This window comes from Microcaecilia unicolor, chromosome 1 (genome assembly GCF_901765095.1).
Source record: "Microcaecilia unicolor chromosome 1, aMicUni1.1, whole genome shotgun sequence".
Classification (NCBI taxonomy): Eukaryota; Metazoa; Chordata; class Amphibia; order Gymnophiona; family Siphonopidae; genus Microcaecilia; species Microcaecilia unicolor.
In genome coordinates, this window is record NC_044031.1 from 57,217,911 (window position 1) to 57,241,633 (window position 23,723).

Below are 23,723 nucleotides of genomic sequence, written 5' to 3' on the forward strand. Positions count from 1 at the left end.
GGACAACATTCTAGGAAAGGGGGCACCTGTTCTAAAAGGATTGACTTCACCTTAACTGAGATGGAACCAAGTTGCTGGAACTAACATTTAAAAAAGACAGAGCAACTTTTAAACAAAACAGGGGTGAAAGGAGACAATCGTCCAGGAGTGCCTGGTTTGGTGTGGAGTATCCCAGAAAGATATTATTGAAACAGGATCTTTATGGAATCCCAATAGAGAGGTTTCAATAATGATGAAAGCTAGGAGTGTTTAATGAGAGAGAGTAAAAGATGCAAATTATCCCAGGCAACTTCAAAGCATCTTGCAGATGAAAGGAAAAAAACCCGACAATTTGAAGTGTCTATATATAAATAAATGCTAGGAGCCTAAAAAAATAAGATAGGAGAGTTAGATATATAGCACTAAATGAAGAGGTAGATATAATAGGCATCTCAGAGATCTGGTGGAAGGAGGATAATCAATGGGACACTGTTATCAGGGTACAAATTATATCACAATGATAGAGTAGATCAAACTGAAGGAGAGTTGTGCTGTATGTTAAAGAGGGAATTGAGTCTAACAAAATAAATTTCTACATGAAACACATAGCGGTGTGGAATCCTTGTGGATAGAAATTCCATGTGAGAAGGGAAGGAGTATATTGGTTGGGTTTGTGACGGGAAGTAGTATACTGGTATAGCTATACTACCGTCTGGCAGGACAAAACAAACAGACAAATGAACAAATGTTTACATAAAATAGGAAAGCTGGCAAACTAGGGTGATTTCACTTACCCCAATATTGACCAGATAAATGTTACATCAGGGAGTGCTAAGGAGGTAAAATTCTTAGATGTAATAAATGACTGCTTCTTGGAGCAACTAACTGGTCCAGGAACTGACAAGAGGGGGAGCTATTTTAGATCTAGTCCTTAGTGGAATGGAGGGCATGGTACAAGAGGTAACTGTGTTGGATCCGCTGGGAAATAGTGATCATAACTTTATCAAATTTGAGATGATATCTGGAGTGACGTCACTATGGAAATCTACTGTAGCAGCATTTAATTTTCAAAAGGGCGATTACAACAAAATGAGGAAAATGGTTAAAAAGAAGCTACAAAGTTGGTTGCAAAAGTAAGGATTTTAAATTGGGCATGTAAGTTGTTTAAAAATAACATCGTGGAAGTTCAGAACAGATATATTCCACATATTAACAAATATAGAAAGAAGAGCAAAACGATAGTCAGCATGGTTATAAGGTGAAGTGAAAGAGGCTATCAGAGTCAAAAGAACATCCTTTAACGAATGGAAAAAGGATCCAAATGAAGAAAATAAGAAGCAACATACGAATTGTCAAGTTGGATGCAAAGGTGGCAAAAACAAAATATAAAGAAAAACTTGCCGCAGAGACAAAAACTCATAGTACACCACAAGTAGAAAGCCTGTGAGGGAATCTGTGGGAACATTAGATCATGAAGGAGCAAAAGGGGCACTCAGGGAGGACAAGGCCATAGCAGAGAGATTGAATGAATTCTTTGTTTCGGTCTTTACATTAAAGATCTACCTATACCAGAAATGGTTAAAGGGTGAAGACAAACAGCAACTGAAAGAAATCTTGGTGAGCCTGGAAGATGTATTGAGCCAAATCAACAAGTTAAAGAGTAATAAGTCACCTATTGATCTGCTGTTCATGATCTGTAACCCGTCATTAAAATCATCCATAGCACCTGAAGATTGGAGGGTGGCCAAGGTAATGCCAATTTTTAAAAAGGACTCCAGGGGGAAAACTATAGACTGGTAAGCCTGACTTCAGTGCAGGGGAAAATAGTAGAAACTATTAGAAAGAATAAAATTACGGAACACAAAGACAAACATGGTTTAATGGGACAGAGTCAGCATGGATTCAGCCAAGGGAAGTCTTGCCTCACCAATCTGCTTTATTTCATTGAAGGCATGTATAAATAACTGGATAAAGATGAATCAGTTGATGTAGTTTATCTAGATTTTCAGAAAGTTTTTGAGAAAGTTCCTTATGGGAGACTCCTGACAAAATTAAAAAGTCATGAGATAGGAGGCAATGTCCTTCTGTGGATTAGAAATTGGTTACTGGACAGAAAACAGAGGGTAGGATTATATGGCCATTTCTCTCAATGGAAGAGGGTGAATAGTGGAGTGCAGCAGAGATCTGTACTAGACTCGGTGCTATTTAACCAATTTATAAATAATATGGAAATGGAACTATACACAAGGTGATTAAATTTGCAGATGAGACAAATCAAGTCAAGGTTGTCAAAACAAATGCAGATTGTGAAAAATTACAGGAAGACCTCAGGAAACCAGAAGACTGGACATCCAAATGGCAGATGAAACATGTGGACAAATAAAAAGTGATCAACATTGGGAAGAATAATCTAAATCATAGTTACCTGATGCTGTAAGTCCACCTTAGTTAAGCTCTGGAACTCCTTGCCAGAGGTGGTGGTAACAGCGGTTAGTGCAACTGGGTTTAAAAAAGATTTGGACAAATTCCTGGAGGAAAAGTCCATAGTCTGCTATTGAGACAGACATGGGAAGCAACTGCTTGCCCTGGGATTTGTATTATGGAGTGTTACCACGATTTGGGTATCTGCCAGGTACTTGTGACCTGGCTTGGCCACTGTTTGGAAAACAGGATACTGGGCTAGATAGACCATTGGTCTGACAACAGTATGGTTACTCTTATGTTCTCATGTGGATAAATAAAAAGTGATGCACATTGGGAAAAATAATCTTAATCATAGTTACCTGATTCTGTAAGTCCAACTTCAGCACTCAAGAAAAAAATCTTGGTGTCATAGACAATACTCTAAAATCTTCTGCCCAATGTGTGGTGGCAGCCAAAACAGCAAACAGGATTTTATTTTTTGTTACATTTGTACCCCGCACTTTTCCACTCATGGCAGGCTCAATGTGGCAGGCAATGGAGGGTTAAGTGACTTGCCCAGAGTCACAAGGAGCTGCCTGTGCCGGGAATCGAACTCAGTTCCTCAGTTCCAAAGTCCACCACCCTAACCACTAGGCCACTCCTCCACTCCAATGCTAGGAATTATTACGAAAGGGATGCAAAATAAGAGCAAGATTATTATAATACCTCTGTATCACTCCATGGTGTGACCTCACCTTGAGTTATTGCGTTCAATTTTGGTTGTGTATCTCAAAAAAGATTTAGTGGAAGTAGAGAAGGTTCCAGGAAAAGCAACCCTAATGATAAAGGAACTCCTCCCATATGAGGAAAGGCTGAAGAGGTTAGGCCTCCTCAGCTTGGAAAAGAGACAGCTGAAGGGGGAAGGATATGACTGAGGTCTATAAAATCCAGAGTAGAGTAAGCAGATAAAAGTAAATCGATTTTTCATTCTTTCAGAAAGTACAAAGACCAGGGGATACTCAATGAAATTACATGGAAATACTTTTAAAACAAATAGGAGGAAATATTTTTTCACTCAAAGAATAGTTAAGCTCCGGAACTCATTACTGGAGATTAACGGTGGTTAGTATATCTGGGTTTAAACAAGGTTTGGACAAATTCCTGCAGGAAAGGTCCATAGTTTTTTTATTGAGATGGACATGGGGTAAGACACTGCTTGTCCTGGGATTGGTAGGATGAAATATTGCTACTAATTGGGTTTTTGCCAGGTACTTGTGACCTGGATTGGCCACTGTTGGAAGCAGGATACTGGGCTAGATGGACAATTGATCTGACCCAACATGGCTAATCTTATGTTCTTAGCACCCTGCCACCTGCTCAATTCTTCACTATCAATAAAATGTGAAACAACAACACATTGTATGGTTGGCAGGCAGAGTTCAAAAAGAAAAGCTAGGAGATGCCTCTAATTGTTGACGTGATGAGCAGTGGCATAGCTACGGGGGGACATGGGGGCCTGCCCCCCCCCCAAACTGGATCTCTGCTCCTGGTTTGGCTGGTGGGGGTCCCCAACCCCCGCCAACTGAAGCATTTTTTCCAGCACTGGTCTCTGGCGCCCGCCACATTTCCTGCCCTGCTCTCTCTCTTCCTCTCACATCCAGCATGCGCGCACGCTCAATTTAATTAAAATTAGCATGCCGGACATGACATAAGGGGAAGAGAGAGCAGGGCAGGAAATGTGGCGGCGCCAGAGACCAAGCTGGAAAACATGTTTCAACTGGCGGGGGTTGGGGACCCTCACCAGTCAAGGCATGTGTAGCAGCAGCAGCGGTTGTTGGGTGGGTGGAGGGCAGGGAGGGGGACCAAAATGTGCTCCCTCACTTTGGGCTCTGGCCCCCTCCCACCTCGAAGTCTGGCTATGACCCTAGTGATAAGTAATCCTTAGTGAAGTGCATTCATTTGAAATGACATTTCCCATGTTGTTTCATGTTATCTGCCCAAAATGACAGAAAAAATAAGGGGGTCTTTTACTAAGGCGCGCTGACATTTTTGACGCACGCTAAAATTGTAGGCGCGCTAAACGTTAGAGACACCAATGTATTCCTATGGGTGTCTCTAACGTTTAGCATGCCCACAATTTTAGTGCACGCTAAAAACGTGAGCGCACCTTAGTAAAAGACGCCCTTTGTTTTTACTACTACTACTTATCATTTCTATAGCGCTACTAGACGTACGCAGCGCTGTACACTTATTCATGTCTTTTTAGTGGTGCACCCGGCACATCTTACCAAAAAGGTCAACTTTTTCCACTAACAACGATATTGCTCCTGTAATGAAAAAGAAAACCTGCAAACAAAAAAATAAATTCCCATAAATAAGGAAAATAAAAATTTTGGGGCTACGCGCTCCTAGTAATCAGAGCTCTATTTCCAGGCCACCCAACCTGGAGGAGGCTGCATATTGTGCTTCAAAATTACTAATTTTATTTAATTTGGACATTTACATTTCATTTTAACCTGAGTAGTTCAAGATGCGGAAGCATCTTCCTCAGTGCACGTCAGGATCAAGGTAGTGCCCCATGAACCATTACATCACAAAGTACAGTAATGTAAATAAAGCTGCAGAGGGACTTTTTGCCCTCTTTTAGCAGCAGAATTTCAGTCTACATAAATAGAGGCTTTATAAAGCTTGATAAGAAGAAAAGGGGAAAATGTTCATGTAGCTTCATTTCTGTTCAATACCGATAACAAAACATTGCAAATGAAGAGGTTTGAAACAAGGTTCACCTTATTTCATTGTAATGCATGATTCAAGATGTGTTACAGTAAATTAAGATTATCTTGTGAACAGTTGTGGGAGAGGGAGGGGGTCTTAAGAGATCTTTTAAGACCCTTTTCTTTTTGTACACTTCTTATTGCCAAAGCCTTAGAGAGCATCTAGGTTTGAAGGTACAATGGTGGATGCTGTCATTTTTAATCATGTTGGTGATATTGCACCATGCACCAGTACCTAGCTAAATGAATGAGCCATGGCCAGGAGAGAGATTTCAGGGGAGATGTTGACCCATGAGGGCAGCCAGGGAAGGGAGAGAGGAAGGAAAATAAAAGCAAGTATTTGGAAGGGGGGAGGGCATTGTCCACACCTTGCCACCCGATGATGTGTATTTTCAAAGCACTTAGACTTACAAAGTTCCATAGTAACCTTTGAAAATGAGCCCCTTTGTTAACTATGCCTATATTTGGTGGCACTTCTGATCCCCACGTCCCTCTAACCTTTTTTTGACAGTACCTAGCCAACTTCTCTAACAAGCACTGGGTTGGGTGAACTGTTCAACCAACCCAGTGCTTGTTAGAGAAGTTGACAAACTGTTCCTTCAAGCCTTAGGATCTAAGCATATTATACTATACTGTAAATGTTTTACTATAATATAAATGTCTTGTATTCTGCAAGAAAATACAAGAGTTTTTTTATAGTTGTATTCTTGTATTAATATTGTCTTGTAATGCTTCATAACTTGTTATGTAAGCCGCATTGAACCTGAGCTTTCTTAGGAAAATGTGGGACAGATATGTCATAATAAATAACTAATTCAATAATGATTTCTCGTGGGTCACATATCAAGAGACAGCCTCAGATAGGTTGAATTACATAGTATAGACAAGAAAAATAAAAATCCATTTAACAATCCACATCAATATCACCAAACATATAGGTTTTCAAATGCTTTCTAGATTGTAGATAGGATTGAGAACATCTAATAAAACTTGGCAATCCATTACAAATTCTAGCTGACAGAAATTTGAAGGAAGATTTGAGATATTTTTCAACTTAATTCTTTTACAGCTGGGGAAGGCCATAGTCAAAAATTGAACATTACGAGTAATCCTACCTGAAGTCAACAAGGAACAATACTTCACAACACCCTCAGAATTTTGACCTGCAAAGGACTTAAAAACCATATAAGTAATTTTGAACTTTATTTAAGAAAAAATCGGAAGCCAGTGAAGTTGACAAAGTGTTATCTAGTGTGAAGAGCAATTCTACATCCTAGGCACTGACATTTATACATCGATACGCTGATAAATGTTTGGAATACTAACACTTACAAACAAAAGTGATAGCAGGGAAGCTAAGAGCTATTCTGCAAATACCCATTTAACTAAACAGCAGGTATTTGTAAGGGGGAATATACATGTGGGGGGGGGGGGGGCAGCATGTGTGAGACATAGACAAGACTCTCACTAATATAAGTAACTTACAGATTACTATAAGTTGCATGCATCCCTGCCAAATTTACGTGAATGAGCTACACAAGCTCTATGGCTCATATAACTACAGGCGCCTGAATTTCAGGCACAATGACAAAGGGTTAAGCTTGTATTCTATAACGAAACTTAGACACCTAGGTTCCATTATAGAATGGACACCTACCAGGAGGCCTCAGGGCGCCTAAATGGCGGAGCCCAGTTACAGAATTGCTCCCATTTCATCTGATCAGGTCTATGGTGAGGGAACCAAAGAGTATCCGAGTTGGTGGCAGATAAACACAACGAATGCTACATACCTGTAGAAGGTATTCTCAGAGGACAGCAGGCTGATTGTTCTCGCTGATGGGTGACGTCCACGGCAGCCCCTCCAATCGGAACACTTTCTAGCAAAGTCCTTTGCTAGTCCTCGCACGCCGATGCGCACCGCGCATGCGCGGCCGTCTTCCCGCCCGAACCGGCTCGTGCCGGCCAGTCTCATATGTAGCAAGACAAAGAGAAGGGAAGACACAACTCCAAAGGGGAGGCGGGTGGGTTTGTGAGAACAATCAGCCTGCTGTCCTCGGAGAATACCTTCTACAGGTATGTAGCATTCGCTTTCTCCGAGGACAAGCAGGCTGCTTGTTCTCACTGATGGGGTATCCCTAGCCCCCAGGCTCACTCAAAACAACAACCATGGTCAATTGGGCCTCGCAACGGCGAGGACATAACTGAGATTGACCTAAAAAATTTACCAACTAACTGAGAGTGCAGCCTGGAACAGAACAAACATGGGCCTAGGGGGGTGGAGTTGGATTCTAAACCCCGAACAGATTCTGAAGCACTGACTGCCCGAACCGACTGTCGTGTCGGGTATCCTGCTGTAGGCAGTAATGAGATGTGAATGTGTGGACAGATGACCACGTCGCAGCTTTGCAAATCTCTTCAATAGTGGCTGACTTCAAGTGGGCTACCAACGCTGCCATGGCTCTAACATTATGAGCCGTAACATGACCCTCAAGAGCCAGCCCAGCCTGGGTGTAAGTGAAGGAAATGCAATCTGCTAGCCAATTGGATATGGTGCGTTTCCCCACAGCCACTCCCCTCCTGTTGGGATCAAAAGAAACAAACAATTGGGCGGACTGTCTGTTGGGCTGTGTCCGCTCCAGATAGAAGGCCAATGCTCTCTTGCAGTCCAATGTGTGCAGCTGACGTTCAGCAGGGCAGGAATGAGGACGGGGAAAGAATGTTGGCAAGACAATTGACTGGTTCAGATGGAACTCCAACACAACCTTTGGCAAGAACTTAGGGTGAGTGCGGAGGACTACTCTGTTATGATGAAATTTGGTGTAAGGGGCCTGGGCTACCAGGGCTTGAAGCTCACTGACTCTACGAGCTGAAGTAACTGCCACCAAGAAAATGACCTTCCAGGTCAAGTACTTCAGATGGCAGGAATCCAGTGGCTCAAAAGGAGGTTTCATCAGCTGGGTGAGAACGACATTGAGATCCCATGACACTGTAGGAGGCTTGACAGGGGGCTTTGACAAAAGCAAACCTCTCATGAAGCGAACAACTAAAGGCTGTCCTGAGATCGGCTTACCTTCCACACGGTAATGGTATGCACTGATTGCACTAAGGTGAACCCTTACAGAGTTGGTCTTGAGACCGGACTCAGACAAGTGCAGAAGGTATTCAAGCAGGGTCTGTGTAGGACAAGAGCGAGGATCTAGGTCCTTGCTGTCACACCAGACGGCAAACCTCCTCCATAGAAAGAAGTAACTCCTCTTAGTGAAATCTTTCCTGGAAGCAAGCAAGATGCGGGAGACACCCTCTGACAGACCCAAAGAGGCAAAGTCTACGCTCTCAACATCCAGGCCGTGAGAGCCAGGGACCGGAGGTTGGGATGCAGAAGCGCCCCTTCGTCCTGCGTGATGAGGGTCGGAAAACACTCCAATCTCCACGGTTCTTCGGAGGACAACTCCAGAAGAAGAGGGAACCAGATCTGACGCGGCCAAAAAGGAGCAATCAGAATCATGGTGCCTCGGTCTTGCTTGAGTTTCAACAAAGTCTTCCCCACCAGAGGTATGGGAGGATAAGCATACAGCAGACCCTTCCCCCCCAGTCCAGGAGGAAGGCATCCGATGCCAGTCTGCCGTGGGCCTGAAGCCTGGAACAGAACTGAGGGACTTTGTGGTTGGCTCGAGATGCGAAGAGATCTACCAAGGGGGTGCCCCACACCTGGAAGATCTGTCGCACTACACAGGAACTGAGCGACCACTCGTGAGGTTGCATAATCCTGCTCAACCTGTCGGCCAGACTGTTGTTTACGCCTGCCAGATATGTGGCTTGGAGCACCATGCCGTGACGGCGAGCCCAGAGCCACATGCTGACGGCTTCCTGACACAGGGGGCGAGATCCGGTGGCCCCCTGCTTGTTGATGTAATACATGGCAACCTGGTTGTCTGTCTGAATTTGGATAATTTGATGGGACAGCCGATCTCTGAAAGCCTTCAGAGCGTTCCAGAACGCTCGTAACTCCAGAAGATTGATCTGCAGATCGCGTTCCTGGAGGGACCAGCTTCCTTGGGTGTGAAGCCCATCGACATGAGCTCCCCATCCCAGGAGGGACGCATCCGTGGTCAGCACTTTTTGTGGCTGAGGAATTTGGAAAGGACGTCCCAGAGTCAAATTGGACCAAATTGTCCACCAATACAGGGATTCGAGAAAACTCGTGGACAGGTGGATCACGTCTTCTAGATCCCCAGCAGCCTGAAACCACTGGGAAGCTAGGGTCCATTGAGCAGATCTCATGTGAAGGCGGGCCATGGGAGTCACATGAACTGTGGAGGCCATGTGGCCCAGCAATCTCAACATCTGCCGAGCTGTGATCTGCTGGGACGCTCGCACCCGCGAGACGAGGGACAACAAGTTGGTGGCTCTCGTCTCTGGGAGATAGGCGCGAGCCGTCCGAGAATCCAGCAGAGCTCCTATGAATTCGAGTTTCTGCACTGGGAGAAGATGGGACTTTGGATAATTTATCACAAACCCCAGTAGCTCCAGGAGGCGAATAGTCATCTGCATGGACTGCAGGGCTCCTGCCTCGGATGTGTTCTTCACCAGCCAATCGTCGAGATATGGGAACACGTGTACCCCCAGTCTGCGAAGTGCCGCTGCTACTACAGCCAAGCACTTGGTGAACAATCTGGGCGCAGAGGCGAGCCCAAAGGGTAGCACACAGTACTGGAAGTGACGTGTGCCCAGCTGAAATCGCAGATACTGTCTGTGAGCTGGCAGTATCGGGATGTGCATGTAGGCGTCCTTCAAGTCCAGAGAGCATATCCAATCGTTTTCCTGAATCATGGGGAGAAGGGTGCCCAGGGAAAGCATCCTGAACTTTTCTTTGACCAGATATTTGTTCAGGGCCCTTAGGTCTAGGATGGGACGCATCCCCCGTTTTCTTTTCCACAAGGAAGTACCTGGAATAGAATCCCAGCCCTTCTTGCCCGGATGGCATGGGCTCGACCGCATTGGCGCTGAGAAGGGCGGAGAGTTCCTCTGCAAGTACCTGCTTGTGCTGGAAGCTGTAAGACTGAGCTCCCGGTGGACAATTTGGAGGTTTTGAGGCCAAATTGAGGGTGTATCCTTGCCGGACTATTTGGAGAACCCACTGATCGGAGGTTATGAGAGGCCACCTTTGGTGAAAAGCTTTCAACCTCCCTCCGACTGGCAGGTCGCCCGGCACTGACACTTGGATGGCGGCTATGCTCTGCTGGAGCCAGTCAAAAGCTCGTCCCTTGCTTTTGCTGGGGAGCCGAGGGGCCTTGCTGAGGCGCACGCTGCTGACGAGAGCGAGCGCGCTGGGGCTTAGCCTGGGCCGCAGGCTGTCGAGAAGGAGGATTGTACCTACGCTTGCCAGAAGAGTAGGGAACAGTCTTCCTTCCCCCGAAAAATCTTCTACCAGTAGAGGTAGAGGCTGAAGGCTGCCGGCGGGAGAACTTGTCGAATGCGGTGTCCCGCTGGTGGAGCTGCTCTACCACCTGCTCGACTTTTTCTCCAAAAATATTATCCGCACGGCAAGGCGAGTCCGCAATCCGCTGCTGGATTCTATTCTCCAGGTCGGAGGCACGCAGCCATGAGAGTCTGCGCATCACCACACCTTGAGCAGCGGCCCTGGACGCAACATCAAAGGTGTCATACACCCCTCTGGCCAGGAATTTTCTGCACGCCTTCAGCTGCCTGACCACCTCCTGAAATGGCTTGGCTTGCTCAGGAGGGAGCGTGTCCACCAAGCCCGCCAACTGCCGCACATTGTTCCGCATGTGTATGCTCGTGTAGAGCTGGTAGGACTGAATCTTGGCCACGAGCATAGAAGAATGGTAGGCCTTCCTCCCAAAGGAGTCCAAGGTTCTAGAGTCCTTGCCCGGGGGCGCCGAAGCTTGTTCTCTAGAACTCTTGGCCTTCTTTAGGGCCAAATCCACAACTCCAGAGTCGTGAGGCAACTGAGTGCGCATCAGCTCTGGGTCCCCATGGATCCGGTACTGGGACTCGATCTTCTTGGGAATGTGGGGATTAGTTAATGGCTTGGTCCAGTTCGCCAGCAATGTCTTTTTGAGGACATGATGCATGGGTACTGTGGACGCTTCCTTAGGTGGAGAAGGATAGTCCAGGAGCTCAAACATTTCAGCCCTGGGCTCGTCCTCCACAACCACCAGGAAGGGGATGGCCGTAGACATCTCCCGGACAAAGGAAGCGAAAGACAGGCTCTCAGGAGGAGAAAGCTGTCTTTCAGGAGAGGGAGTGGGATCGGAAGGAAGACCCTCAGACTCCTCGTCAGAGAAATATCTGATGTCTTCTTCCTCTTCCCACGAGGCCTCACCATCGGTGTCAGGCACAAGTTCACGGACCTGTGTCTGCAACCGTGCCCGGCTCGACTCCGTGGAACCACGGCCACGGTGGGAGCGTCGAGAGGTAGACTCCCTCGCCCGCACCGGCGAAGCTCCCTCCACCGACGTAGTCGGGGAGCCTTCCTGGGAGGCTACCGCAGTCGGTACCTCAAGCGGCACCGATGTCGCAGACCTCACCCCGGACAATAGGCCAGCCGGCGCCTGGCTCGACAGTACCCGTGGCGCAAGCACCCCCGGTACCGGAGGGGAAGGGCGCAACAGCTCTCCCAGGATCTCTGGGAGAACGGCCCGGAGGCTCTCGTGCAGAGCGGCTGTGGAAAAAGACATGGAAGCCGATGCAGGAGTCGATGTCAGAACCTGTTCCGGGCGTGGAGGCTGTTCCGGGCTGTCCAAAGGGGAGCGCATCGACACCTCTTGAACAGAGGGCGAGCGGTCCTCTCGGTGCCGATGCTTACTGGGTGCCGACTCCCTCGGCGACCCAGAGCTCTCGGTGCCGACACGGGAAGGGGACCGGTGACGATGCTTCTTCGATTTTTTGGAACGAAGCACGTCACCGGAGCTTCCCGGCACCGACGAGGAGGACGTAGAATCCAGCCGTCTCTTCCTCGGGGCCGAGGCCGAAGAGGGTCGGTCTCGGGGGGGCTGTACCGCAGGAGCCCTCAGGGTAGGGGGAGACCCACCCGAAGGCCCACCGCCACCAGCAGGGGAATGGACAGCCCTCACCTGCACTCCAGACGAGGCACCACCGTCCGACGACATCAGCAAACGAGGAGGTCTCGATACCACCGACACCGACGCAGCCCTCCGATGTCGCCCCGATGCAGAGGGCCGATGCCTCGATGCACTCGATGCAATCAGGGGCGAGGATGAAGGTCCGGGCGCCGACGACGTCGAGGCAGTCGATACTCCCGGTGCCAATGCCGACGAAGAGCCCGAGAACAAAATGTTCCACTGGGCTAACCTCGCTACCTGAGTCCGCTTTTGTAAGAGGGAACACAGACTACAGGCCTGAGGGCGGTGCCCAGCCCCCACACAGTGAAGACACGACGCGTGCCTGTCAGTGAGCGAGATTACCCGGGCGCACTGGGTGCACTTCTTGAAGCCGCTGGAAGACTTCGATGTCATGGGCGGAAAAATCGCGCCGGCGAGATCAAAACTCGAAATGGCGAAAATGGCACCACAAAAATAGGGGGAAAAAAACTTCGACCGAGTCCTAAATAGGGCCTACCCCGACGACGAAAGAAAACTTACCGGGGCAAAAAACTCGAAGTACGGGAAGGGAGAAAACCAAAAGGCCTCCTCCCGACACCTTTTTTCTTCTTCTTCTTTTTTTTTTTTTAGAACAAGTCGAAGAACGACGCACGAGGTCAACTTTGGGGCGCGAACGGCGAAACACGACCGTACCGAGCGCGGACAAAAGAAGACTGGCCGGCACGAGCCGGTTCGGGCGGGAAGACGGCCGCGCATGCGCGGTGCGCATCGGCGCGCGAGGACTAGCAAAGGACTTTGCTAGAAAGTGTTCCGATTGGAGGGGCTGCCGTGGACGTCACCCATCAGTGAGAACAAGCAGCCTGCTTGTCCTCGGAGAATGTGACATTACAAAAAAAAACAAAAAATAAAACAGTGTGTGAGAATATGCAGGCCAACAGAGGTGAGGCTTAGTTAAACTCTCTGGGCCTCCCACACAAATTCCTGTACAGCAGGAGCCCAATGCTGACAAAATGCTTTCGGTGAAAGTGGCTCAGCAGATGACAAATGCCAAGTTATAATCCCAGACTATTAATATCCTCTATCAGCCTTTACTATGCAGCTAAAAGTACATTAATTTCTTGTGTTTTTTTCTTATAGCAGTTTTATTCTTCCCCTGAGGATACCATTCTTCCAAGGGTGGCAGAATGCTGGGACTAGGAGAGAGGAAGGAAGGTGGTTCGGAGAAGGGTTAGGTGTTATTTGCCAATTGTGCTTTCATTCATGTATTGTTTTTATCAATAAATGTTTATTAAAGTTTTGATAAAGTTACATCCATATAAAACAAATGTTGAACATTTGACACCATGACAAAATCAAACCTCATCAAAACAGACACAATGCTAAGCAAACATAACACCCCTTCCTACCATACCCTCCCCCCAACCACCCCATTCATGTATTTTTTAATGTAGCAAAACACATGGGTAAATGACATACTGGAATTTGTTTCATATCATTATCAAGGGTCCTTATCTGCACAAAAGTATTGGACATCAGGCCTTTGATAGTGAGGTCACCAAAAATGAATGCTGTGCTTCTGAATCAGTGTGCCAGTAAACAGAAAAGCACAATTATAAAACAAATAAATATTTGGCCACAGTTTGCCCACCTCTGGCCTAGAGCCAGATTCATATGAACTATATCCAAACATATCATTCGCCTAGTGCAGGTTCAGGATGTACTTGGTGAATTAATATTCCTGTGCCAAACCAGCTGCACAGGAAGCTCACAAGCAGCTGCAGAAGACAGAACACAGCTTTTCCCCTTATGTTTACCTCTAGATCTTGAGCGTAGAAACCATCTAACTAAGTTAATAGACTGAAAAATAGCACCTCCCCACACATGCATACACACGCTGTCTATGAGTTTTGGTTCATTTTTAAACATGTTTATTTGACAGTCCCCCTCAGCTTATTTTTACCTTGCTTGATGACTTGACCATCATTGTGCATGCTACATGAGAAGTTATCCACAAGTAACTTAGCAACATACATTTCAATTAGTTTAAGTGAAAAATCATTTAGTAAATATCTCACCTGGATGTTCTTCTCACAGTCAGTCTGATGGTGTAGTAGCAGTTCACTTTCTAGAAGGAACCTTTTGCCACATTTATCACAGATTTGCATCCTACTATGGGTGACATTCATGTGTTTCTCCAAGTACCATCTGTTGTTAAAAACTCTGGGACACTTTTTGCAGGGGTGATTCTGCTTCTCTTCTAGCTTAACTTTCTGGCCCATTTCATCTTGTTTCTTTTTACCCTTTTTACCCTGTTGATTCTCCATTGCTTTTGCACCTTCCTGAGACTTGGCAATGACAGCTGCTTTGGTTGACCTAGATGATCTGGTTCCTCTATGGGGATGCACCAGTTTGTCTTTTCTAACTTCTGACGCTTCATCATCCTCTTCCTCCTCTTCCTCCTCCTCCTCTTCTTCTTCGCTTGATTCATCCATTTCTTCCTCACTCTGCTCATCCTCCTCCTCCCCAACATCTGCACCATCATCCTCCTCGTCTCCCTCTTCATCCTCATTTTCATCTTCTTCTGACACACGCTCATCTATAACAACTGTAGCCTCATTAGATGAAGGCTTTCCATCCAGTCCCTTTGAAACATTTAAGGTCTGGTTGTTCAAATTGACTTCCACAATGATCTGCTCACGATTATATGAACTCTGACTATCTGTGTCTTCTTCAGAGTTGGCACCTTCAATCTTGCATTCTGTTGGTTCATTGTTTTTCTCCTCCTTGAAATATTGCTTTGGCAGTACTGCAGGAAGCTGCTGTTTGGCAACACTGTCTTCTACACGCACAGAGTAAGGGTCATTCCCTTCTCGAGCATAGATCTTTGAATGTGGGGTTTCCACCTCTTGCTTGATCTCACAGTAGTACTGTGGAGGAACCGCACTAGCTCCACGATTATCCTGAGTGGCCATTTCACTCGCCATTGTTAGGTTTAATGATCTACTGTTGATTAGATCCTGGCAAGAGGCTGCAATATCGCTCATCTGTAGGACTGCGGCAGCATTCAGCACATCCTGCACATTGCCAGCGTTGACTAGCAGTTTGGAAGTGTATATGAAGTTAAGAATCTGTAGGAGGCCTTGGGAAGTCAACGCCTCTAAGGACAGCTCCACCCGCTGAAGCTGCTTGTTCTGGGTAAAGAGAGAGTGAAAGAACTGGCTGTAGGCTGCAAGCACCCCCTTGTGAGCAGGAAAAGTGTTCTTCTGCTGGACCAGGACAATGTCTATGTCACACAGATCGGGCTGAAACAGACGCTGCTCATTCAGTCTGTCCATCAAACATGTGAAGTGGAGGGCAACATCCTCCAGCAAAGAGTACTCAGTGGAAGGGTAGTCAGTTGTTTTTTCAACTATCAGCTGTGGAGAAAGAAAAGAGAGCAATTGCTTTTAAAAATGTAGCTTTTACTACCATGTTGTTTAGACAGGAAGAAATACATGTTCTGAAAAATCATTTTCATGTTTTTATGAGCATGTCAGAAATTGAATTTCTCCTCTCATCATGCGGCTTCCAATCAGTCTTTGCTGAATTCAAACTATTGTGTACTATTTTTTTTTTAATAAAATGGATAGTCTTCATATTATTGATATTAGGTTTGCAATACACATTAGCTGTATCATTTCTGAAACCATGTTGACAGCATTTATTCATTTAAATCTACCAAACATGCACCAGAGAGGCAGTTCAGATCTGCACCAAGCCGATACAGAAGCAAGCAGATCCCAAACATAATACTCTGAGCAATTACTTTATTCAAAACAAGTACCGGACATGGTCCGTGTTTTGCCCACTCAGGGCTGCCTTAGGGGTATAAACTACAAACAATAATCAAATAATAACATGAATGATATAAAATGTATACAATAAATAACATAACACAAAATATGAGGGAATCAGGCAGAAAATGGTGTTTGCATACACAATAAACCATATGAAACAGAATACAGATGTTCTCGTGCCAATTAAATCATAGAGATCATAAAATTTAAAATACTGATGGACAAGCGTGTGCCATGGAATATCAAACAAAAGAAAATGTCAAAAACGCTACAACAAAGTTTATACAACACAACTAGAAGCGAGCAGTGCTTGCTTACAACTCACTCTCAAAGATGTGTCTATAGTATGCAATGGGTGGTTCTAATAAAAACATATTAGGGCTCATGTGATAAATATAGCTCAAATGGCACAAATATATGGTTTAAAAGGCACAAATATTTAAAAAATAGAAATAAAAACTTACATACCACAAATATGTTCTACCAAATATTATTTGGAATGGTCTCAAGTTATATGGTGGATTTAGTTATCTTTAATTTGTAATGCTGTACTAGGCACAGGAGACTATTTGCCCCTCCATTTTCCAAGTTGTAAAAATATGGTTTACAAGTCAGTTTTCTCTGCAGGATTTTGCCTTCCAGTGAAGAAGCTGCTGGAATTTTCTTCCTAAGGACATTAGATGTATAAATAACTATCTAAGGTTTCGAAAAGTGTTGAGAACATTTTTATTTAGAAGATTTTTGAAATCACATTGCTTATGAACTTGGTATGAGTTCTCTAGTCTTGTGTATGAATATTGTACATAAGTACATAAGTAGTACCATACTGGGAAATGACCATGGATCCATCGAATCCAGCATCTTGTCTACGACAGCGGCCAATCCAGGCCAAGGGCACCTGGCAAGCTTCCCAAACGTACAAACATTCTATACATGTTATTCCTGGAATTGTGGATTTTTCCCAAGTCCATTTAGTAGTAGTTTATGGACTTATTCATTAGGAAACCGTCTAACCCCTTTTTAAACTCTGCTAAGCTAACTGCCTTCACCACGTTCTCCGGCAACGAATTCCAGAGTTTAATTATGCGTTGGGTGAAGAAAAAGTTTCTCCGATTTGTTTTAAATTTACTACACTGTAGTTTCATCGCATGCCCCCTAGTTCTCGTATTTTTGGAAAGCGTGAACAGACGCTTCACATCCACCTGTTCCACTCCACTCATTATTTTATATACCTCTATCATGTCTCCCCCTCAGCTGTCTCTTCTCGAAGCTGAAACGCCCTAGCCTCCTTAGTCTTTCTTCATAGGGAAGTCGTCCCATCCCCGCTATCATTTTAGTTGCCCTTCGCTGCACCTTTTCCAATTCTACTATATCTTTCTTTATTTTCATTTTTGTATATTAATTGTAAGCCTCATTGAACAGAAAGCTTATTTTGGATAATGTGAGTTACAAGTATTAAATGAAATGAAAATGCCTATGTCCTCAACAAACAGTGATAGTGCTCAGCAGCACAACAAAAATCCAAAGAGAAGAATGTTAGAACACAACATTCTGTGTTTTACCTCCATTTAAAAATAAAAAATTAAAATCACAAGGACAAATAGCTAAATATCAAGGCTGCTCCAGCCAAACTCTGTTTTAAAGGCTTATATCTGTTCTAACTGCCCTTAAAAACATAAAAGTAAAAAACAGAAAACAAAACCATATAAAATCTGCCTAAAATAAATTCAATATTAAAAGCAAGTAAAGAAACAAGTGTAAAATGTAAACACTCACCATGGCTAGCAGTAGAAAAACCACAAAGTCCTCTCATTGCCAATAGCAATCAAAATCACTGCATGATGGGAGTCTCTCTTATATAGTACTTTCTAGTCTTATGCCAGGAGGAAGAATCATTATCAAAATTCTTAAAACACAAATTTTGCCCACTTTGAATCGCTAAGAACAACTCAGGAGATACCACAGATAAATTATTAAAACACCAATAACGCTGAATTTCCATGGCTGGAACGCATATGTGTTCCAATAATGTAATAACATGAATCAGCCAATCAGAATGCTCAAAAATTGTCAAGCTCAAAAATAACTGTTGCAAGCAATCTCTGTTTGTTCAAAACGCACAGACTTGTCCATAACAGAATTTTTAAACAATCTAATGCACGGAACAACTGTAATTAAATAGTTCATACATAAAACTCACAGCAGTAAAATAGCCTGGATTTATCACAAACTATACAAGCATTTAAACAACAAAAGTAATTAAACAGTAAATAGGTCACAAAAAAAATCTTGGGATCAAACTTCTAAAAATATATCATATCAAAGGCAAGCAGGGAGATCAAGCTCCTTGTTTAAACCTAAAGGAATTACAGTCCTAAATTCAAAGATAATTTTTGATCAATCTCTATTAGAAGTTTTTTTTAAATATTTGTCTTTTGAACCATATATATGTATGCCTTTTTATCACATGAGCTGGGGAAATATCAAAAAAATTCAATCAATCCTACGCAACTTGCTGACATACATATGACCGTTACACAAAACCAAATAAAGTGCAAAAGAAAGAACAAAGGAGAGAAAAAGAAAAAGGCAAGGAGTGAAGATTCAAGCTTAAATGCCCCCCCCCCCTCCTCCCACAATAAATTCTCAACAGGGACTACAGAAGAAGCTATCACCAGCCCACTCCCTGTCACTAACACAAAAAAATCTCTACCCCAAAAATATGAACATTTTGTGTTAGTGACAAGGGCTGGTAATAGTTTCTGCCGTAGTCCCTGTTGTTGAGACTTTGACTTGGGGAGAAGGGGGGGGCGTTTAACATACATAGTAACATAGTAAGCGACGGCAGATAAAGACCTGTACGGTCCATCCAATCTGCCCAACAAGATAAACTCATAGCTTTGAGGCTCATAGCTTTGTTTAGCTTTGAGGCTTCTCTCCTTGCCTATTTCTTCTTCTTTTTTTTTTTTAATCTTTTTTCTTTTTCTCTCTCTCTCATTTAGGTTTTATGCATTTTATTTGGTTTTGTGTAATGGTCACGTGTATGTCAGCAAGTTGAGCAGGATTGTTTGAATGATTTTATTAGAACCACTCATTGTACACTATAGTGAGTTGTAAGAAAGCACTGCTAGCTACTATTTGTGTTGTATACTCTTTGTTTTAGCCTTTTTTACTGGGGTTTTTTTTTTTTTAAATATTGCATGGCAAACACTTGCCGTCTATATTTTACATCTTAAATTTTATGATCACTATGATTTCATTGGCATGAGCACATTTGTATTCTGTTTTATAAGGTGTATTTATTGTTGTGCATGCACACTGTGTTGTGCCTGGTTCCCTTATATTTTATGTTACTTATATATATATAGCATACATTTTGTATATTCAAGTTATTATTTGATTATTGTTTGTAATTTATACCCTTGAGGCAACCCCAAGTAGGCAAAATGTGGACCAATTCAGGTACTTGTTTTGAATAAAGAATTATTCATGAAGTATTGTGTTTGGGATCTGATTTATTTAATACAAATTTATTACATGAATTTCTAAACAAAATGCTTAACAGCATTACCAAGTAGCTCTTTAAAAAAAAAATCAGAAAAAAATATTTTTTTTTACTCAATCCACAGAGTTAAGCTCTAGAAACATTGCTTGAGGATGTGATAACTGCTTTTAAGAACATTCAGATGGGTTCTTACAGGAAACTTATTAACAAGGCAGACTTGGGGAACACCACTACTTGTCAATGGAATCTTATATTTTGGGATACTGCCAGATACTTGTGACCCAGATTTGCCAGAGTTGGAAACAGGATACTGGGCTTGATGGAATTTGGTCTGATAAACTATGGCAGTTCCAATGCTCCTAGTTAGTTTTAAAATTCTGTCGTAATAGTAAATATAACCAGTCTGTCAAATTTCTCTTGGCGAGAAAATCTGTCTCAGGGCATAAAAACAAGTCCAATTGTACTAATGAGGAAAAAAAAATACTCCGCAGATTCCCTTATCCCGAGAACAGCAGATTAATGGTGGTTGGAGTGTAGAATTTCCTCTGCATCTTTCAGGCATTGTGTCCCCCTCCAAAAAATGTGATTATGTAGGTACTAATGTACCTTTTTGTAGCAAAGTGCCATTAATAAATTAAGGTGAAAATACCCAATCCAACTTACTGAGCACTAACCTACACTTAAAGCAGACTAGTGCAAAAGCAGCAATTTATGGTGTTCTAATGTATTCCACAAAATGCTAATACCGTTTCCATTTTCTCAGAACTTTCCATCCATTTGACTGCTTTTACATGCCATCATCTTCCCATCTCCCCCTCTGTAGCTTCTCCGATCTCTCCTCTTCCTTCATCTGTTCTCACAACTTTTTCTCTCTGCAATGGTGCACTGCCTTGGATTCTCCGCTCTCCCCCTGCCTTTGCTTGCTCTTCTCCTTCATAACTGCATATCTTGTCCCTTTCTGATCTCTCCCTCCCTTGCCACATTTGCTCAGTCTCTTGCCCCATTCCATTCCTTTACTCTCTCTCCTTTTCCTCTTTGCTCTTTGTCCTCCCCCTCCCATCCTCATCAATACTGTTTAGTATGGTACCGAGTTGAAACTCCAGCGCAAGCGGACCTTAACAGAATGCAGGAGCAGCAAGTGCTTAAGAAAAAAAAAAACACCTCCCAATGCACTCACTCATGAATCGCTCAAAATGGAGTGTCAGTGAACTACCAGCAGACCATTCATCGGCTTGGAATTTGCAGTCTTGCAGAGGGCGCTGGAAATGAATAATTGTGCCTTGTTAACTCTGCAGCAATTGTTTGCTTAAATGTACAAAAATTTGGGTGTAAACAAGCTATGTCGTTATTACCCATACAGTTAGTTATGCAGTCAGTTCTTTACTGTTATAGCCGTACAGGTGTCCCACAGTAAAACTCACTGCATTTTGACATGTGTACAGACATTACAATACTCCATAGGCCTAGGATACACAAAGATCTCAATATGTATACTTTGGAAGAAAAAGGTAGGAGAGAGGATATATGAGACAGATATTTAAATGTACAGAAGACAGGCCTCTTTCATTTGAAAGGAAGCTCTGGAAAGAGGGAGCATAGCAGGGTGATACAAGGATACAGACTCAGAATTTAATCTATGGAAATGACGAATTGTTTGTTTACAGAAAAGGTGGTGGATGCGTGGAATGGTCTCCCAGTGGATGCGGTGGAATTGAGGCCTGTATCTGAATTCAAGAAAGCAAGGGACAAGCATAGAGGAAGGGACTTTAGAGCTTAGCATTGATGGGCAGACTTGATAAGGCATTATGCTCTTTATCTGCTGTCATTTTCTGTCTCAATAATGGTTGATGCCATTGTATATCCATGAAGTGTATCAATAGCACATTGTCTCAACTTTCTACAAAGAATGAGGATAACATAAGAATCTAAAACTTCTAAAGACAACAAAGCAGCATACACTGCTGTCTTTCCAAGCTTTTAGATTGCAGCGAATGCTTTAAGAAAATCCCAGATGCAGGTCTTCAGTTGACCAAAACGCAATCACTTGTAAATGGGCGTCAGGTGATGCACTTCCAGTTGCTAGCACTTAGTGCAGTTCAGCACAACCAAAAGACAAGTGGTTGCTTTGTTATTTAAGTAACAACTATTTTTAAAGTATGGAGGATGTAATAAAAGTTTTGGAATATGTGTTTTGAGCACTCGGGCAGATGATTAAAGCTATTATACAAGCTTTGACCTGAAACAGCGTAGGCTATAAGAGGTCTTATAGCTGTTTTCATTGCTGGCAGATGCCGTTGTGTCTCTTGCTCTGAACACTCTATTTATGAACAGTGTTGAATGTTAAGGGTTTGAGAGTTGGGTCACACTAATTATACTTCCTCCTGTGTTTTTTTGTTATATTAGGGCGTTTATGCATCTTAGCAATTTATCCTTTTTACCTCAGGTATAGAAACAAAAATACTAGCGACATTCCATGCTACCAATCCCAGCAAGCTTCTAGCTTATCTTAGTTCAGCATAATGTATCTTCCAACATTCACCAAAGTGAATGCTTTTCCATGGAAAATATACTAACAGCGCATTTTCTTTAAATAAACTCCTTAACACAAATATGAAATCACTGGAACCTCAGAAAAGCCTGTAGTTTGGGGACAGTTAATTACTATTTCTAGTCTGCCAAAGGTTGTGCTAGCTCTCATGGGCATGATTTATTAGCCAAATATTTGGCTTTTAGTATAATAAAATGGCAAACAAGCGCATGAAATAAATACTCTGATTAAACCAAAGATCTGAATAAGTATTACATAAAAATAGATCTGTGTGTGTATATATATATATACTAGCCGTTCAGCCCGTAAAAACGGGCTAGTATGGGGGGGGGGGGGTTGAAAGGCCCCCCACCCCGCCGCTGAGTTCGCTGCTGCCGCTCCCCCTCCGAGTTCATCTCCCCCCCCCCCCCCGGAGCCGTCGCCACCCACCTTCCACCCGGTCGTACTGCTGAGCTGCCATGGCCTTCCTTCTTCTCTGCCTGTGTCCCGCCCTCGTGTGACGTAACGTCGTCGAGGGCGGGACACAGGCAGAGAAGAAGAAGGAAGGCCGACGGCAACTCAGCAGAGCTGTGTGCTGCGTGCCCTCGCTGTTTCAATAGCGGAGCGAGGGCCCGACCGGGTGGAAGGTGGGTGGCGGCAGCGACTCCGGGTGGGGGGAGCGTTAGCGACGATGGTGTCCCTCGCAAATGCGCAGTAGAGACCCTCTCTGTTCCGCCCTCGTCATCACGTATTGACGCGGGGGCGGGGCAGAGAGGGTCTCTACTGCGCATTTGCGAGTGAGTACGACACTCGCCATTTATATATATTGATATGTATATATATATACAGTGGGGGAAATAAGTATTTGATCCCTTGCTGATTTTGTAAGTTTGCCCACTGACAAAGACATGAGCAGCCCATAATTGAAGGGTAGGTTATTGGTAACAGTGAGAGATAGCACATCACAAATTAAATCCGGAAAATCACATTGTGGAAAGTATATGAATTTATTTGCATTCTGCAGAGGGAAATAAGTATTTGATCCCCCACCAACCAGTAAGAGATCTGGCCCCTACAGACCAGGTAGATGCTCCAAATCAACTCGTTACCTGCATGACAGACAGCTGTCGGCAATGGTCACCTGTATGAAAGACACCTGTCCACAGACTCAGTGAATCAGTCAGACTCTAACCTCTACAAAATGGCCAAGAGCAAGGAGCTGTCTAAGGATGTCAGGGACAAGATCATACACCTGCACAAGGCTGGAATGGGCTACAAAACCATCAGTAAGACGCTGGGCGAGAAGGAGACAACTGTTGGTGCCATAGTAAGAAAATGGAAGAAGTACAAAATGACTGTCAATCGACAAAGATCTGGGGCTCCACGCAAAATCTCACCTCGTGGGGTATCCTTGATCATGAGGAAGGTTAGAAATCAGCCTACAACTACAAGGGGGGAACTTGTCAATGATCTCAAGGCAGCTGGGACCACTGTCACCACGAAAACCATTGGTAACACATTACGACATAACGGATTGCAATCCTGCAGTGCCCGCAAGGTCCCCCTGCTCCGGAAGGCACATGTGACGGCCCGTCTGAAGTTTGCCAGTGAACA

General features: G+C 44.1%; 1 protein-coding gene across 6 annotated transcripts in view; it reads right to left on the reverse strand.

Annotated features, from left to right (window-relative positions):
- Positions 1-23,723, reverse strand: part of ZBTB47 (zinc finger and BTB domain containing 47) — a 296,099-nt gene that overhangs the window by 75,256 nt on the left and 197,120 nt on the right. For all 6 annotated transcript variants that reach the window (XM_030197609.1, XM_030197641.1, XM_030197647.1 and 3 more), the window contains one exon: positions 14,317-15,657. In XM_030197609.1, coding sequence (XP_030053469.1) covers positions 14,317-15,657 — 1,341 coding nt within the window. The remainder of the gene's footprint in view (positions 1-14,316; positions 15,658-23,723) is intronic.